A 17,362-nucleotide genomic window follows, 5' to 3' on the forward strand; every position below is an offset into this window, starting at 1 on the left:
ACATAGGCACCACCCCACACCTTGGAGTCATCACGGGAAGGGCTTCAAGATGTTGGAGTCAGCAGGAGATTAATTAATCAAAACCTGAACACATCTGTTGTTAATTAATTCCATGCCAAAGGTTAACTCTTGCTTTTCTGGGTTTCCCTTCCCTTTGGCAGGAAGAGGGAAATGATGGTGGGGAGTTGGTAGCCCCCTTCCTTCCTTTCCTTAGCAGGGAGCATGAACTGGGGGGAGGGAAGGGGTCCCAGAAGGCATCCGTTCAGGTGCTTTGTAGGAGGGTTGTGGGGAGTGTTTGCTTTTGAGAGTTGTGGCCCGTGGACGTTACTCACGAGTGCTGAGGAAATCTGAGATGAACAAATACCTTTATTTACAGCAACAAATAGAACAAGACCCTCCCTCCATTCCCTCTCTGTCTCCTTCCAGTCTTTTCTATATCATTTTCCCTCTGCCTCGCCCCAGGTCCAAGCCCAGCCCTGCCTGCTCGGGTCACTGTATGGGTCAGGCCCCGACAAGGACCCAGGAAAGGAGACTGGGGAGGGGCTTGGCTGAGGGCAGGGTGGGGTGTCTCTTTTCACATTTTGCTGTCCTTTAAGCCTGGGGTGGCATCAGGAGGCAGGCACCTGGAGCAGTGAGAGGTAGAGAAGCACACAGCCCCGCCCATCCCTGCCTCCCCATGTTCCTGCCGCCTCCCCCAACTTTCACAGTGTTCTGCAGCCCTGGCAGCTAGTCCAGGGGCAGTTCCCACCCTCGCCCTCCCCAGCGAGGTCCTCGGTGCCGGTCTGTCCCTGGTAGCCAGCAGCAGGACAGGCTCTCTGTAGTGGGCCCAGCTTTTGTGACCGTGGCCTCCGGAGTGTGCCCTCTTCTCACTGGGCTGGGGTTCTGAGAGGGCACTGCGGGTGGTGAGGAGACAGGACCAGGGGAGGGGGCTGATGGAGCTTTGCATGACAGCCCTGGGGCCATCCCCCCGGGATGACACTGCTGGGACCTCGGCGGGTCAGGAGGAGAAGCAGAGCCCACAGCACTCCATGCAGATCTCCAGGCAGTCGGCAGACTCGCAGCAGGCGTCCAGGATGCCGCAGTCCAGGTCGCAGGGCAGGTCGCAGTCGGCGCACTCGCCGGAGCCGCAGCAGCAGCAGCAGAGGCACGAGTCCTCAGAGCTGCAGGAGCCGCACGTGGCGCAGTCCAGGACAATGTTGCACAGCGTCAGGAACTCGCAGAACAGGCAGGACAGGATGCAGTGGACGCAGCAGTCTGCGGTGGGAGGGCGGGGTGGAGAGGGTGGGTGGCATGCCCAGCCACAGCGGGACAGATGGGCGGGTTCGCTGAGTGCTCACTGCTTGGTAGCAGTCAAGCTCATGCAACCCTCTGGCAGCTCCATTAAGTGCGGGGCTGTGAGGAGCCTCACTTAGGCACAGAGAGTGACTTGCACATACAGACACCTACCAGGTAAGCTGCAGAGCAACGGTTCAGCCCAGGCAGTCTGGATCCTGAATCCCTGCTCTTAAGCCCTCTTAGTCAGTTATTTAACAAACACGGAGTTATGACATACATGTTCCAGGCACTGTTCTAAGTGCTGGGCATGAACTGAACTCATTTAAACTTGCAATAATTCCACGAGGAGGGGCTACCATTAGCCACCACTTTACAGATGAAGAAACCGAGGCTGAGGAGTCACTTTAAAATATATCCAGAATCCTACCACTCTGCTCATCTCTGCCAAGGCAACTGCAACAGCCTCCTCACTGGCCTCCCACCAACAACCTGTGACTCCCTCTCCCTAAATCTACTTCTCACACAGTGGGCCCCTTGAAAAACTTCCGTGGGATTCCGTCTCTGCTGTGCCCAGAACCCTCCACTGGTTTCCACCTCACTAGAAGTAAAAGATAAAAAGCTCACAGTGGCCCTCAAGGCCCCCTGTGATCTGGCCTCTTTCTGCACTCTGTCCCCTGGATCACTGCTGTGGCCACACTGGCTGCTCTGGTCATGTTCCTGATCTCCAACCACCCCCCAACCTGGAATGCTCTTGCCCCAGATAAATGCTCCGCTCACTCCCTCCCCTCCTTCATTGCCCAGATGTCACCTCTTTAATACTGTAACTTGCCCACCCCACTCCAGCACCCCTATCCCTTTGCCCTGTCCTCCATAGCACTCGTCACATTCCACTGCACTACATGGCTTTTTCTTCCTACTAAAATGTAAGCTCCGAAAGGGCAGGCGTCTTTGTTTGGGTCACTGATATGTTACAAGTCCCTAGAAGAGTGCTCTGCACATCGTAGGTGCCGAGTAAATAAATGATAAGTGAATTAAGGCATGAGCCCACCCTTGGGCACCCAGCACTGGTAAGTGGTAGAGCTGGGAACTGAACCCAGAAAAAATGGCTCTGGAATCCATGCTTGAAAGCGCTCAGTGTGCTGCCAGTATGCTGAGCTAGCACCCCTCCCAGGGGCCAGGCTATGGGGCAGAGTGTCCAGTTTCCCTGACTAGGTAGGCCCCTGGCATGGGCTGGTCCTGTGACAGTCTCACACTGCCATGGAGAGGATCTGACTTGCCCAGCCCTTTCCCGTGTGGAGGGAGTGGGGACTCACACAGTTGGAACCCTGCAATCTATCAACAAACTGGATAAGAAAGTGCTCTTCCAATGCTAACCTGATGAGGTCACTACCTTGTTTAAAACCCTTCAATGGCTCCCTGTTGCCTTCCAGATAAAATCTAGGTTCACTGCAAGGTTTACAAGGCACCCCAATCCCCTGAGCTCCTGCCTGCCTGAACTCTCACTTTCCACCATTCCTCACCTTGAACTTGGTAATCTAGCCACACTAGACATTTCTTACCTCTGTGCTAATAATGCCCCTTTCCCCCACAAGCTATATACTCCTACTTAAGCTTTAAGGCTTGCTCAGACTCCTCCAGAGCCTTCCTAGGCTCTCCTCAGCCTGCTCAGCTAGAGAGGGTTCTCATAATCCCCATGTGTGTGACTTCATCACTGTATTTATCACACCATATGGTGATTACCTGTTGTGTCTCTCTTGAGAGCTTCGTAAGGCCATGGACTGGGTACCCAGCACACATCGCAGTGCTTGGCTCATAGCAGATGCCCAGTACACTTTAAATGAATGAGTACCTCTTTCATAAATTAAATTATTGGGCAGAATCTGCTCTGCAGGGTGGGAAGGTTTATGAATATGTTGCATACAAATGTGTACACTGAATCCTGTCTGCAGATGACCAGGCCAGAGTCCCTCAACATAAACAGCAATCACTTAAAAATTCTGGGGTTAAGGTCAAGCACCACTGAGCTAAAGGAGCTGGCACCCATGCTGAATTGATGCCCGGTGGGGCAGGGGGAGCTGGCTGCCCAGTGTGGCCCTACAGAGGACCTTTGTGTTGCAAGAACAATGACTGGTGTATCTGGGTCCTCTGACCTCCCACTACACCTTGCAGCCCTTGGCCCACCCCCAATTAAGCATCTGATGGTGCATCATTTTATTCTGCTAGGTGTTCTGCTTTCACTAAACAGATGGTCCACTCCTTGAGGAAAACTTTTTTCCAGAAACAGGGTGGCTTAAGCTGTATCAGCCCAGATGGCTCCATTACTTGTTACATCAACTCTGGGAGAGCAGGGTTGGGAAGGGTTGGCCTTGAGAACGCAGACGCGTCTCAGTTTACCCAACAATCTCTACAAGGTTCTCCGATTTGAGTCTTGCATCAGATTTCCTGGAAGACTTGTTAAAAGTAGGCTCCTGACCCACCTGGAGGTTCCGATCCAGTGGGCCTGGCACATGGCTGATGCTGTACTTGTAACCAAAAACCTGGTGAAGATGCTGCTGCTGGTCCCTGCATCCTCCCTTGAGGAACTTGGCTTTGGAGGCCCCTCCTAGGGATTGGTGGGGTACTTACCTTCCTGCGCCTGGAGAGGGATCTGGGAGGCAGCCGATTTGGTGCTGCCCTTGCTTTTCTTGCTGCCCTGGCTGGCAAGAGATGGGTGTGATTGCAACTTCCGGTGGGCCTTGGGGCCACCCAGGGCACCATTCCCCGAGCGCCTGGCGCTGCTCAGCTCTGAAGGATGGCCAGAGCCATTCGCCAGTAGTGAGGTGCAGCCTAAGGGGTTCCCCTGAGGCTGGCCTGGAGAGACAAGGAGAAAGGGGAATGGAAGCAAGGTGGGGCATTGCCCAGCCTTCCAGAGCTCTGCTCTACTCCTTCTTGCTTTGTTCTTACATATACCACAGGTCACCTAGATGGATTTGTATCCTGTATATGGAGAAACTGAGGCCCAGAGAGCAGAACTGACTTGCCGAGAGGCACACCACGAAATAGCAAATTGAGCCTGGCTCCTGACTCCCGGGCCAGTGCTCACTCCAGAAAAGACAAAGATGCAAAGCAAGGGGAGAGGCTCAGAGCCCTGGACCCTACCTTCACACCTCACGTAAAATCCATTCTCCTGCTCTTGGGATCCTGGGATTTTGGCAAAAGTGAAGGCAGCTGGGGGTGGAGGGACAGGGACAGTTTGGTGGGTGGCAAAAGACAGCAGTGAAACAGTTAACCGTCATCTCGGCCTCTTCCAAGCCCCCAGCTGTTTTTGCCCTTGATGTGCTGGGTGAGTTATTAGAAACATCTGTTTGGAGATGAATGCCTGGCTCTGGAATCTAGGGGCTCCTCACAGCAGCCCCTCTATCTCCTGCTCCTCCACTGCCCTGCCCCATTGGCCTCTATGGTGCGGCTGGCAGAAGGAGTTTGCTGAGGGGTCTGGGTGAGGAGGAAGAGAAGAAGGGAAGATGGAGGCCAGCTGGAAAACCCCCGAGGCCAGGAGGGACCAGACTTTAGCTTTATCAGTGGGGTGCAGGATAGCTGGCCCTGGAGATCTCCCAAAAAACCCAGTTCTTTCCCTTACCTCGTTCAGGTTTGCTCACCTGAAAGGCATAGTTCTGTTCTCAAGACATGAGGGTGTGCGTGCGCGCGTGCGTGCGTGCGTGTGTGCGTGTGTGTGTGTGTGTTAGGGGAGAAGACTGAGAAGAAGACGTGAATTGCTCTGGGATCCTCAGCTGCCCAGGGCAGGACCTAGGCACTTTTGGGCAGGACCCGCAGGCCCTGAGGACCTTTGTAAACATAGGTCACATCCATCTCTCAAGCATTGGGGTCTGGATCCCCAACTCCCTCCAGGCCTGACCTCTGTATTTGAACTGTGGTGGGAAGAGATGGAAGGGTGGAGGCTGAGGAGAGGGGACAGTGGCCTGAGGGTATTGGGCCTTCTAGTAATGGTAGCAGTCATGCCACTGAGCGCTTACTGCATGCCAGCTACGATTCTTAGCCCTTAACATGGTAGCTATCCTCTTGCTGGACTTTCTCAGTATCTCTACAGGGCTGTATTCTCCTTTTGCAGATGAGGAAATCTAGTCCCAGAGAGGTACAGTGACTTGTCCAAGGTCACACAGCTAGTAAGTGTCAGAGGTGGATCAACTGGGGCTCGGAGTACAGGGGGCAAGGAGGGGGCAGAGGCTGGGAGACAAGCTGCTATTATCGCAACAGTCGCTATGCTTGTAACTAGTAGTTTACATGTTCCGAGCTGTTACTAGGTGCCAGACACAGTGATAAGAGCTTTACGTGTAGTAACTCCTTTAAGTATCATGATAGACCTATTGTTAACTCCATTGCACGGATGAAAAACTGAAGCCCAGAGAGGATAAATCCTGCCAAAGATTCCACAGCTAGGAAGTGGATGGGGAGAGGATGGAGACTGGGAGAAAGGAGTGGAGGGCAAGGTGCGGAGTCAAAGGGCGGATGGAGACAGGACTTTGGAGAGGCTCCATGCTGGGAGAGGTGTGGCTGGTGCCTGCATCTGGGTAAACAGGGTTAAGGCCATGGGAAGTGGCCAGGCCTGAATCATCATGCCCCCACCTTTTGGCCCCATGGGGGTGACTAGGCTGAATCCTTGGCCGGCTTTGGTGCCCCCTGCCCTGTTGCCTAAACATGGGCACAGTGACCAGAGGGCGGGCGTGTGTGGTGAGCTGAGGGCCCTAGGGGGTGTGGGCAGACACAGAGCTTGCCTGTGGCCATAGCTGTGGGGTGGCCATGGGGGCTGAGTCACAGAGCAAACATTCAGAGCCCATAGACACAAGAATGTCTGTCCAGCTCCCACCCAGGCCCCCTCCTCTGTGGCCACGGTGCTGACCTCTTTCTCTCAATTCTGCTGATGGGCGTGTCCAGAGGTGGCTGGGGGCAGTGTGCTAGCAGGATTTAGTAACCCTGACTCCCAGGGAGTCCAACTTCGCCCCAGATGCTCTGTCTGAAGTTGGCTTCCCACTCAGTAGCCCAGCTAGGCAGGCAGGCATAGGAAAGAGCACTGGCTTGGGACACCTGAGTCCTCCAGCTTGTGTCCAGGGTGAGTAGCTCTCTGTGTCTCAGTTTCTTTGTCTGTAAAATGGGCCTGGCAGTAGCTAGCCTGCTGCCTTACTGCAGGCTGATTTGGAGAGCACATGGGATCATTCAGGGAAAGAAAGTCACAAAATGCAAATGTGTCTATAAATTTGGGAAATCTTCTTAGTAATTACAAAATGATTCTGGCTACCCCTTCCCCTACTTGTGAGAGTCAGGGGAAAAACCCTCTCCTTCCCAGGAGCTCTTTGGAAACCTTGAGCCGAGCCTGGGAATGGAGCTGGATTTTACTTCTTTCTGTCCAGATCAATGGGGGGCGTCTTTCCTTCCTTTTGCCCTTAAAACCCTGAAGGATGGTGCTGCACTGGGCTCTGGATGCCTGCCCCTGGTTCCCTGCTCTCTTTCTGAGGTAGAAGTGCTCTTTCCATACATCCTCACGCTCTCTTGTCCTGAACCATATTGTCTGGAGCCTGTGTACACTCGTTTTGAACTAATTTTATACTAATCATTTTGTATGGAGAGATAGTCTTCTTATACAGAAAGGACAGTGACAGTGTCATATACCTTTCCACTGGCCACACCTCAAGGTCCTGGCCCCGTGCTAGGCTCCCATGGGTACCCACTGCATTTTTGCCAGACCATCTGGATTGAATTCCCTAGTGCAATCCTTATATGTTGCCACCCTAATCCCCCGGCTTCCTAGGACTCACGTGTCACAGCTTCTGTGGGGACATCGAGGTCAGTGCTGTCCAAGGCCTGGGGGGCCCCAGGGCCATTGCCTTGGAGCATGGGGGGTGCCACTTCCTCCAGGGAGCCCTCCTCTAGCGCTGCCTCCGTAGGGTGAGTGGATCCTGTTCCTACCTCCAGCCCAGGCAGGAGGGATGGGGTCTGGGCTAGGGAAAAAGCAGACGACCAAGGTGTATTTTTCTGGTGCCCTCCCGCTTGTCCAGCCCTGGTCCCTTGCCCGCAGTCCAGAATGCCATGAGCCCTCACTCTTGGCATCTTTACTCTATCTGGCAACAGTGCCAGACTCCAAATAGAAAACTCCCAAACCACAACGCATGAGCAAGCAAGGGTGTGTGAATGTGTGCATGTGTGTGCCTATGCACATATGTGCACGCATGTGTGTGCGGTGTCAGGAAGTGGGGAGAGGAGGCAGAAATACAGAGCAGGAGAGAACAGACAGGTGATCGGCGATGGAGAGGTAGGGACAGGCATCAAGAGTGACAGAGAGAGAGGAAGAATCCAAGGGATAATGAAAGGTAGAAACAAAGAGATAGAGTATCAGAAGGCGAGAGAGTGGGCATGGAAGGAGAAAGCCCCAGAAACCCAGTGACAGACAGCCTGGGACAGGAGGAGACTCAGCAATAGAGTAAAAGTCAGAGATGAAGAGAGAGATACAGACAGGGTCAGAGACAGAGGCGAAGGAGAAGGGAGCGTGATACAGGCGGAGCGAGAGGGAGACAGACAGCGAGAAATTGGGTCAGAGAGAGGATGATAGCAAGAGAAAGAGACAGAGAAAACCTGGCGTGAGGAGGAGGACGGGCCTAAGGTGGAGGGGCTATGAGCGGACGAGAGACAGAGAGACGGCCTGAGAGGCCTGGGAAGAGGCGGACCGGACCGCAGCCACATGTAATTACAGTGACTGGCCCAGCCCTCTGTGCGTGCTGGGGTGGACGGAAGGAAGGAACGGAGCCACCCTCAAACCCACAGCTCCTAAGGCAGCAGGACTCGGGGCCCCCTAGGCCCAGGGGAAGAAGGTTAGGGGGATGGGAGATAGAGGATGAAAATGTAAAGGGGTGCCAGCTCCCACACCCTCAGTCACTGGGTACGGGGAGGCCTGAGGTGGGGCAGGGAGCAGGAGGGTGAAGATAGGGGTCACAGGGCCAGACTGGGCAATTACGGGTGCATCCTGAGCCTCTCATCAGACCCCAGGTTGTGCAGTCAGAATGAAAGGGGCCTTAAGAGGCTGCCTTCCACATGCCATATTGGGAGTATGGGAGACATAGAAACAAGAGACTCAGGGACACAGAGACCAAAAGGGTACAAGGAGGAGAGTGACACAGGGAGACCATGAAAGACGAAGAGAAAGGGCAGGGAAACCCAGAGCGTAAAAGATCCACAGCTACGCGAATGCGCCACACAGAGACCGAGAGGGAGACATACCCACAGGGACCGAGGGATCGGGAGACAAAGGCTAGCTCTGGAACTAGAAACAAATCAACCATGGAGAACAGAGGGGCTTATATTTGGGGGTCCTTCTCTGAGCTGTCTCCAAATGAGGTGGGGGTGGGGGGAAAAGGGAGATAATTACAGGGATCAATTCAGGCTGGGCACACAGGCCTGGAGGATGGGGGCGTCCTGAAGGGAGGAGATGATCCAGGAGATGATCAGCTGCCTCCCCGGGCCCTGGGCAGCTTTGTTCCAAAGATCCTAGTCTCCCATGGCCAGGGGGACAGAGGCCCCAGAGGCCCAAGGTGAGTAGCTTGGAGAACAGCAGGCCCCAGCGGACGTGCTCATGCCTGCCCAGGGAAAACCACAGGCTCTGCCTGGAGACAAGAGCTGGGGCTGGGAGACGGGAGGGGCTGGGGCTACTGTGACTCTCGGAGGACACCAGAGTTACGAGCTGAGAAGCCTTCATGGTGCCCTCGGCTGCTCCAAGGAGGCAGGGAGGGGTTCCCTCTTGCCCCATCCACTCTTTGGGCCTGCTGAGAGCTCCCATCACTACCTGGGTTAAGGAGAGCAAAGTCAAATGTCTTTTGGAAGATCACGAGGCTGGGACCAGGTGGAGCAGGTGAGTGAAGATGACACCCATGGAGGGGCGATGCTGCCTGCTAGATGGCACCTCGCCTAACCCTGAGCCCTGCCTGCAGCAGCTCAGACAAGACTCTCAGGGCTAAGACCCCGGGCTGTACATAAAGTGGGAGGCTCAGGGCTTGGGTCCTAATTCCCTGGAAGGGAGGGGCCCTGCTCAGCTCCAGTCTCTGGCCCGGAGGCATCCTTCCATGGCCCTGAACCAGGACTGCTGACTCTCCCGTGTGGTGTAGTGAAAAGAGCCTGTATGAGGAGCTCTAAGATCCAAGCCCTGGTTTTCACCAGTTACCAGCTTGGGCAAGTTACCAGGACTTGGGTTATCTTGTATGTAAATGGTGGGGCGGGCGGGCAGGCGGCGGGGGGTGGGGGTCCTGATGCTTATCCCTCAGGTTTTAGAGAATAGATGAAATATTTAGCAGTGTCCTGGCCTGAAGGGCCATTTATGAACTCCCTGCTGTCACCCACCCACCTACCTGTCCTCCCTCTTCTTTCTTCTTTCTTCTTTCCTTCTTTTCCTTCTTTTCCTTCTTTCTTCCTTCCTTCCTTCCTTCCTTCCTTCCTTCCTTCCTTCCTTCCTTCCTTCCTTCCTTCCTTCTTCCTTCCTTCCTTCCCTTCCCTCCCTCCTCCTCCTCCTCCCTCTCCCTCCTCCTCTCTTCCTCCTCCCTTCCTTCTTGTGCATTTTGGTTTTAAGTTGATAAGCAGCTACAATGCACCTACAATATATCAAGCACTGGGTAGACCAAATGAGAAAAGACAGGTAATTGCCCTCAAGAGTTCTCTGTCATGGCCGGGGAGACAGTCACACATACCAAAGGGCAAGAGTGTATGACAATGGGGTTCTAAGAATCGTGGAAGCACAGAAGATAGGCATTTATCCAGAGGTGTGTGTGTGTGTGTGTGGGGGGGGGGTGTGTGTGTGTCTCTAGAAGCCTTCCTGGAGAAGACAATGCCCATATTGGGTCTTGTATAATCAATCGGTCAGCAAAGAAGGGGGAAAGACCATTTTAAGAAGAGCAGCAGAAACCAAGACCCCAGCGTCATCAGCTGCAGTGTGAATAAGGGAAATGATAGCCGTGTCGTGGTGTTGAGGCCAGAACACCTAGAACGATAGCTGGGGCCTGGTGGGCCCTGTGGTCACTTCATAGGCTTCCTTCTGAGGTCATGGGGCACACAGGGGTGACCCCATCAGTCCTAAAGTAGAAGGAGCCAGATTGTAGCTCTCTGGGCCCCGAAGGTTGAAGAGGGAAAAAGGCAAGAAAGAGGGTTAGGGAGATTGGCCTCCATCTCGGCTCTCCTCTCCCAGTGTCACCACTCCCTAGGCAGTCTCTCTTAATAGTCACCTAGAGGGCTGGTGACCTCAAATCTGGTGAGAACAGGTGATTACAGACAGCACAGACTAAGTCTCGAAGAGGCTTGTACTGCAGGAAACCTGCCATGCTAGGGTGGAAAGGAAACCAGGAAAGAGAACTCAGACCAGTCATCTTTATCTGGAAACACAGAGGGCCAGCTCTCCTGGGGTCAGGAGGGGCAGCAGACAGGACCCAGCAGCCACCCGAGGGAGCAACGCTGAGGGCAGGAGAGGAAACTCTGCCGAGTGCCAGAGACCTGGAAGCAGAATGAGAAGAAATGAGAAGCAGGAGGAAGACCTGATCTGTGAACGAGATGGGGCCCAGAGGTCCCTGGTGCCGAGATGCTGGACCAAGAAACAGCTCTCACCAGGAACACATGGAACAAAAAGCCAGAGAAGAGGCAGAGCCCAAGTGCTCAATCATCGAGAGATCAAAAGAGCCCAGTTTTCTTTCTCGTGAACAGGAGACTCTGCTGTCCAGCCACCAAGGGGAGAACAACTCTGAGGAAAAATGCCCGGAGGATATCCAAGAGGGTAGAAATGTGGACGGGCTGGAGGGAAAGGCGGCCAGTGAAGGCCAAGGGCCGCTGTGTGTATGTGCAACTTGTATTCTACATAAAGGCACCTCCCAAGGGGTCAGAGGTGGGGCTGGAGACCCTGGTTGTGTTCCCGTCCTCTTGGAGGTGCCATCGTCTCAGCCAGCTGCACACCGGCTTCATCTGACCAGAGGGCCACCTGTATCTAATGCGCATAGGGGGCCATACATGTTGGGGGTGTCTCTGAGCAGAAGCCCCAGCCCTGCACCTCTCTCAAGGGTCCCTCCCTACCTACAAAGGAGGAAATACAGAAAGGCGACAGCCCCTTTGCCTCGACATACTTTTATCTCTAACACAAGATAAAGTTCTGAGTTCAATGCCCTGAGTTCTGGAAAGACACCTCTGGAAGGGAGTGGAAAATCATGTTTAAATTCAACAGCCCAAGAGGGAAGGCTGAGGCTCACAACCTGAGCAGGTACTCTATGGGCTCCCTCTGCCGGCTGTCCACCAGACTGAGGGGTACTCCTAGACCTAGAAGGAGCGGGGAGACCGCCTCCAGATGGGATGGGTCCACTACAAGCCTGGAAAGTGCCCACAGGGCCCTTGGTCTGGAGCGCCAGTGCCTGGTCCCTCACATCCAACCATCTCCACTGACTTCGTGGACACTGGGTCTAGGCTTCTCCCTTGGAGCCCTGACCATCTCTGGAAGGAGAGGACCAGGATCTGATCTGCTCAGAGAGTGGTGACTGGAACTCCATACTCTCCCCTTGGCCTAATAGTCAAGGCCTCAGTCTATATCTTCAACCTAATCAATGACAGGGATTCTGTGTTCCTGGCAGACTGAGCTCTCAATGGCCCCAGGCCACCACTGGGCCTTCTGACCAATCCACCCGTGCTTATGTTGCTCCTCTTGACCAGAAGGTTCTACCATCCCTTCTCCCACTCCCCAAATCCAACCTATCCTTCATGACACAGCTCAGGCTTCACCTCTTCCTCTAGACAGCCTTCCCTGACCCCTAAGCCAATAAATAGTCCCTCTTCTGAGTGGCCCACTTACTGAGAAATTAGCACACGGCATGCCCTGTTGCTAATTAGAATTTGGTAGTGAAGTCCTGGCTCCTCGACCAGACTGCGGCGTCCCCAGCTCAGTCCCTTGGGGCGGTGTCAGTGCTCATCTCTGCACCATAGTGGGTACTCAGCAAATGTCTGCTGGTGAGGACTGAGCTCTGGAGTTTGGAATGTCCCAAGTCAGGGAATGAGAGGACGAAGATTAGGGTTGGCACCCACCTCTAAACCCCAAGAAGGCGAGAACGTGGACTTGCTTGATACAGGCTTGTGCCGCACTGGTCACAGTCCCAGGCCACCAGGCTGAGCACTGGAGAGCCTGAGCTGGCCAGTTAGGCTGGGTCGGGTTGGTTTTATTTTAGGGCTGAAGGCTCCAACTCCCCAGGAAATTCAATTTAGACCAAGAGCAGGAATGTGACGCCTCAGTGCTGGGCAGAAATCTGCTGTGGATTAGGGAGCCAGGCTTCAGGTCCCTCTGAGTGGGTGGGGAGAGAACACTGCGGGTGCCAAGGGTGTGGGGGCTTGGCCACCTGCCTCAACCGGAGCTGCCTCGAGTCCCCTTCACCCCATCTTCATCTTAAGTGGTGGAAGGAGGAGTTGACTTGTTCCCTGGCTTGTTCCCTGGCCCTACCAGCAGGGCCCCCAGGGGCAGCGCGGTGGCCTTGCTGTTCTGTCAGCGCTCAGCAGGGAGCGTGGGGGATTCTGGTCTCAGATTCAGGCGTCTGTGGGGTTTTGGCTGGGTCTCCTGCGGTTTGGGCTTCCTGGGAAGCAGCCTCATTCTCCCAAGGCGGCAGAGCCAGGCCTCCTCCTGTTATGAAAGCCACATTGTCTGGCCCAGGCTGGGGAGGGGGCTCTCTGGGGGGGCTTCAAGTTACAGCCCAGGGCTCAACCCTCCCACTGGCCCACCTAGCTCTCGTCCCCTGCACATTTAGCCCCTTCTCTCCCTGTGAGGGCTGAGAATGGGTTGCATAGGGGAGAGGATCTTGGAAAGAGGCAGTGGAGCAGAGAGCAGAGAAAATGGATAAGCGGAGGAAGAAAGCAGGGAAATGGGAGGGTGAGAAACAGAGGAGGGGTGAGAGGGGAGAGAGGTAGAGGGGAGAATGTACCACGATGAGAAGAAAGAGCCTTCCTAGCCCCCTGCCTCTAGGTCTCTCTAGATTGAAGGAGCCCAGTTTCTGAAGGAGCTTATCCCCCAGAAGGCCCTGCTCCAGGCACCCACAGAGAGGAGCGAATCTGAGGGTTAGCAGGGATGCGCAGCGACACATCAGTGTCACCTATGTGCTGGCCCTTGGCCAGGCATCTCCCACCCGTCTTCACTCTGCTGGAGGCCACCTGCCACCTCTACAACCCTGGGCATCCAGGGTGCCAGTGTCCTCACCAGGTAGACCTGGGTTGCTGAGATAGGCCTCTCCTAACAGGCAGACAAGCCCATAAGGGCGGATGTGGAGACCTAGGCCAGAGAGAGGAAGGAACTCATCCAAAGCCATGCAGCGAGTTAGTGTCAGAGGCCTAGGACCAGACCTTCATTACTCAGACACTCAAAGAGGGGACAAAGAGAGAGTCAGGGTGGGTGAGAGGAAGCCGAAAAAATTAGATTCACCTGGAGCTGGGATTAAAGTCATGAAATCTGGGCCTATAGTTCTGCACCTCACTCCCCTGCCCTTGAACAAACCCCAGAAGTTCCCAACTTGTCTCTGACTCTGTGTTCCATTGTGAGCCTCTGCTCACATCTACACAGTGAGGGGGACTGAGAACCACAGCCTGCAGGACTCCCACCCTCAAGGGATCACAAACACTCCCAAAGTAGGGAAGCTCCCTCAAGAATCCTGGAGACGTTACAGACCCCATAAGTTGGGGGAAAGATGGGAGGGGAGGAAGGGGAGAGGAGAGGGAGAGGGAGAGGAGGAAGGAGAAGAGGAGAGAAGGAGAAGAGAGAGAAAGAGAGAAACAGTGGAGACTAGCCAGGCCAACCGGGTAAAGGGAGAAAAGTGGACAATGGACATAACAAGGAGGGGAGGCGGGTCCTGTGGCTTCACCTGCTTTAATGCACAAAAAGTTTTCAGGGAAAGCTGGGCTCTGGTTGGGTTGGGGAAGGAAGGATAGACTCAGACAACCCTAAACCTCCAGGCCCCCATAAATATTTACACACTGGGCAGAAACAGTTGGGACCACAACTGAATCCCAGACTCAGGCAGACAGACAGATACTGTAGGGGTGTGTGTGTGTGTGTGTGTGTGTGTGTGTGTCTGGTGTTAGGAAGTTGGGGGGAGTTGAGAAATAACTTGGCGCAGCAGGCTGCCTGCGTTAGGGCCCTGCCCCCATCACCCCAGTCCTAGGTTCTCCTTGGTCCGGATCCGCGATAGTCAGACCCCTCGCACCACCTCCACTTAAGTTCCCCGAAAACATTTCCTAGAGTCTTAGGGAGGAAAGAGGAGAATTAACACCCCTCTGCCCCCAAGCCACCTACCGTGCTCTCTACTCCCGGTCCTACCTGGGCCCGGTGCTGTGCTGGGGGCTTCATGGGACGCGTCGCAGTGAGGGGGGCTCTGGCCACTCACCTGGGACATCGGCTCAGAACCTGAAGAAAACAGGGCTCAGCTGGCGGGGCTGACCTCTCCACCCCGCCCCACCCCGCGCGTGCGGGAAATGGGGGACTGGCAGGGGGTGATCCAGCCGCAGGCGCGCTCCTCCTTCGGTTCTAGAGCGGCCACCGACTAACTTACTCGTGCAAGCTGTGCGCTCCTCTCTCACACCGCCGGGATCACCGCGCGGGGCTTGCCATGCGCGCCAGGCCAGGGCGCCCCCGCGGAGGGGCCACGCGGCTCCCTGGTGCCCGCCCCGCACCCCCTCCCCTCTCACACGCTCAATTCTCCCATTTCAGCGCCAGCTCACGCCGCGCGCCCCCTTCTTCATACTCTCCCTCAGCCCCTCGCTCCCTCCCCTGCTCACTCTCCCTTCCCTCTTCTCTGACCCCACCTCTCCCCCTCCTCGCCTTCTCCATGCTCCCCTCCCCGACGTCCCTCCCCTCCGCCCCCAGCGCCCGGCTCGGCGCTGCCTGGGCCGGACACGTCTGTACGCGGGGCGCCGCGGCCCGAGCCCCCACAGGAAGCCGGCTCCGCGCGTTTCCTCCGCGCTCACAAAGCTGGGCCCCAGTCTCCCCAAATCTCCACCCTCCAGGCCCAGAGCCCGGAGGGGCTGCAGAGGGGGCTGGGCATTCTCCTTCGCTAGTCTTTAACTCTGCAAAAGTTTTTGGAAAACCAGGAGAAAGAGAGAGAAACCACTGTGAACACAACCATCTCTGGTCAGTTGTCTGAATAATTGTGGCCCCCAAATCTCGTCTCAAAGATAGGAGTGATTAATTTCCTCAGGCGCTCTTTGTCCACCTCCTCCGTCCCGCTTGGGGTCCTAAGCCGGGTGCTCGAGGTCTGGAGCTCACAGACGTCGCGCCCACCCCTCCAGAGGCTGTTCCTCCGGGAAATCCGGTTAGTGTCTAGCTAGCCTTCCGAGTCCTCCAGCAGCCCCGAGCATCCCTAATCCCCTCAACCCCTGCCAGCTGTGCGTGGGAATTCGTGTAAGAAAACCAATTTTGGAGGCGAAGAGAGCTCCTCCGAGTTCAACCCTCCTTTTGGCTCCAGACTGGACTCCGAGGCCTTCTAAGTTGCGGGCGCGCGGGGAGAGAGAAGGGAAGGGGCCCTTGCAGGCGGGGACAGCTGGGCGGCACATCTGGAATTGTGAGCTGGGTCCCTCCTCAGGGCCATGGGAGTAGGAAGGAGCCGCCGCCAGGCAGAACGAGGGAGTCCAAGGACCCGCAGCGTAACCCCGGGACCAGGTCCCCGAGGATGAGCGAGGGCACGGAGCCTGCGGCCCGCCGAGTGGGACTGGGCGGGCCGGTGAGATGATCCTCGGGTGGGGCCGCCCGCTGGGGTGACAGCGTCTCGGCCACACTTGACCGGGCCGCCTCGTAGCCTTGTCTGGGCTTCCCACCACGAGGGCCAGTGAGCAATTAGGGAGGCGGCAACGGCGCCAGGCCAGTTCTCCTAGTCCCGCGGAAGTGGGGGGCTGGGACGCGGGGATCGAGTGAGGGACTCTCCCACCCCCTGCCGTAGCTACTTACTGCGCTCGAAGGTCCTCGCGGCGCCGTCGTGGCCAGGACCGCCGTGGCCCCCACGGCGTCCGCGGCGCTCTCGCCCGTGTCCCCGTGACGAGCCCAGGTGGCTGCAGCTTAAAGAGGGAGCCCCAGACCGGGAGGAGGGGGTCTTGCTCCCGGGGCCGGGCCGCCTGCTGCGGGGACCTGGCCTGGTGCCCCGGGAGCCAGCAGCGATCAGGCTGCTGTGTGGGAGCTCTGGAAACGGGGTGGACTCCCCCTTCCTGGCAAGGGCTGAGTCACCGGGACGCACCCGCGCCGGGGCTTGGAGACTGCTGCATTCTTACCGGCTTACCTGGGCCCTAAGGCTGGGCCTCACACGCCTCCGAGGGTGGAATGGGAGGAAAGGCGGGGGTAGGTGGGTGGATGTTGTCTCCAAGGTAGCCCCCACCGCCTCTCTCTGTCCTCTCTTGCATGCAGCACCCCTTCAACCACAGCATTTAGCGCTACACCCCTGCCCGTTTCTCAGTCTCTATCCAGGGCCCCCAAACTCTGGATCAGCCCAGTTCCCAAGCTTTACTGTCCAAAGTCTCCTGCTGAGCTCAAAAAAGTCCTCTGAATCTGGCCCAGTACTAACTAATATGTCTGGTTTGTTGGAAATGTAAAATATGCTTTAAATTTAATCCCACATGCTGGTTATACAAGTGTGCTCAGTTTGTGAAAATTCAGCAAGCTGAACGTTTAAACTACATGTGTTTTTTTTTGGTGTGACGATTACACTTGAATAAAAGTTTTAAAAAATCAACACCCATGACAATCAACATTCCACCACAGAGCATGATAGGGTGTGATGGCCAGGTGATGGGCCTTGGCATGAGTCTCCAGTTCAGATCCCAGCAGCACTACCCATGAATTTCCTTGGGGAAGTTCCTTCACCTCTCTGAGCCTTAGGAGGGATGAACATTGGGGTCTTCCATGTGGAACCCAATCATTTCATTGTTATCTAGGACCAGGACTAGGATGAGGAAGATGGGGCACTCGCCTGGGCTACAAAATTTAGGAGGGTACCAAGATAAATAACGATGTGGTCCAATATTTTAAAAAACCAAATCAGTAAATTACAGACCTGCCAGTCTATTTTTT

General features: G+C 55.6%; 1 protein-coding gene across 6 annotated transcripts; it reads right to left on the reverse strand.

The window, feature by feature from the left end:
- Positions 1–346: 346 nt before the first annotated feature.
- On the reverse strand, positions 347–16,546 carry MDFI (MyoD family inhibitor). 6 transcript variants are annotated; one of them, XM_039854202.1, is made up of 5 exons: positions 16,250–16,535; positions 14,603–14,713; positions 7,083–7,265; positions 3,901–4,125; positions 347–1,254 (listed from the first exon to the last, which is right to left on the reverse strand). In XM_039854202.1, exons 2-5 carry the CDS (start codon positions 14,700–14,702, stop codon positions 998–1,000), a joined length of 765 nt encoding a protein of 254 aa, XP_039710136.1. In that variant the 5' UTR covers positions 14,703–14,713; positions 16,250–16,535; the 3' UTR covers positions 347–997. The 6 variants fall into 6 exon arrangements, with proteins under 6 accessions (XP_039710136.1, XP_039710139.1, XP_039710140.1 ...); XM_039854205.1 differs by having other exon boundaries at positions 14,627–14,713; positions 16,250–16,531; XM_039854206.1 differs by lacking the exon at positions 16,250–16,535 and adding an exon at positions 14,859–15,046 and having other exon boundaries at positions 14,627–14,713.
- Positions 16,547–17,362: the final 816 nt, after the last annotated feature.

The sequence above is a fragment of the Pteropus medius genome, unplaced genomic scaffold (assembly GCF_902729225.1).
Source record: "Pteropus medius unplaced genomic scaffold, Ma_sr-lr_union100, whole genome shotgun sequence".
Taxonomy (NCBI): Eukaryota; Metazoa; Chordata; class Mammalia; order Chiroptera; family Pteropodidae; genus Pteropus; species Pteropus medius.

Coding starts and splice junctions, on each gene's coding strand:
- MDFI (XM_039854202.1), bottom strand. CDS start 14,702: ATGTCCCAGGTGAGTGGCCAGAGCCCCCCTCACTGCGACGCGTCCCAT. Junction 4,126..7,082: donor CCCCACAGAAGCTGTGACAC/GTGAGTCCTAGG, acceptor TTGTCTCTCCAG/GCCAGCCTCAGGGGAACCCC. Junction 1,255..3,900: donor CCCTCTCCAGGCGCAGGAAG/GTAAGTACCCCA, acceptor CTCCCACCGCAG/ACTGCTGCGTCCACTGCATC.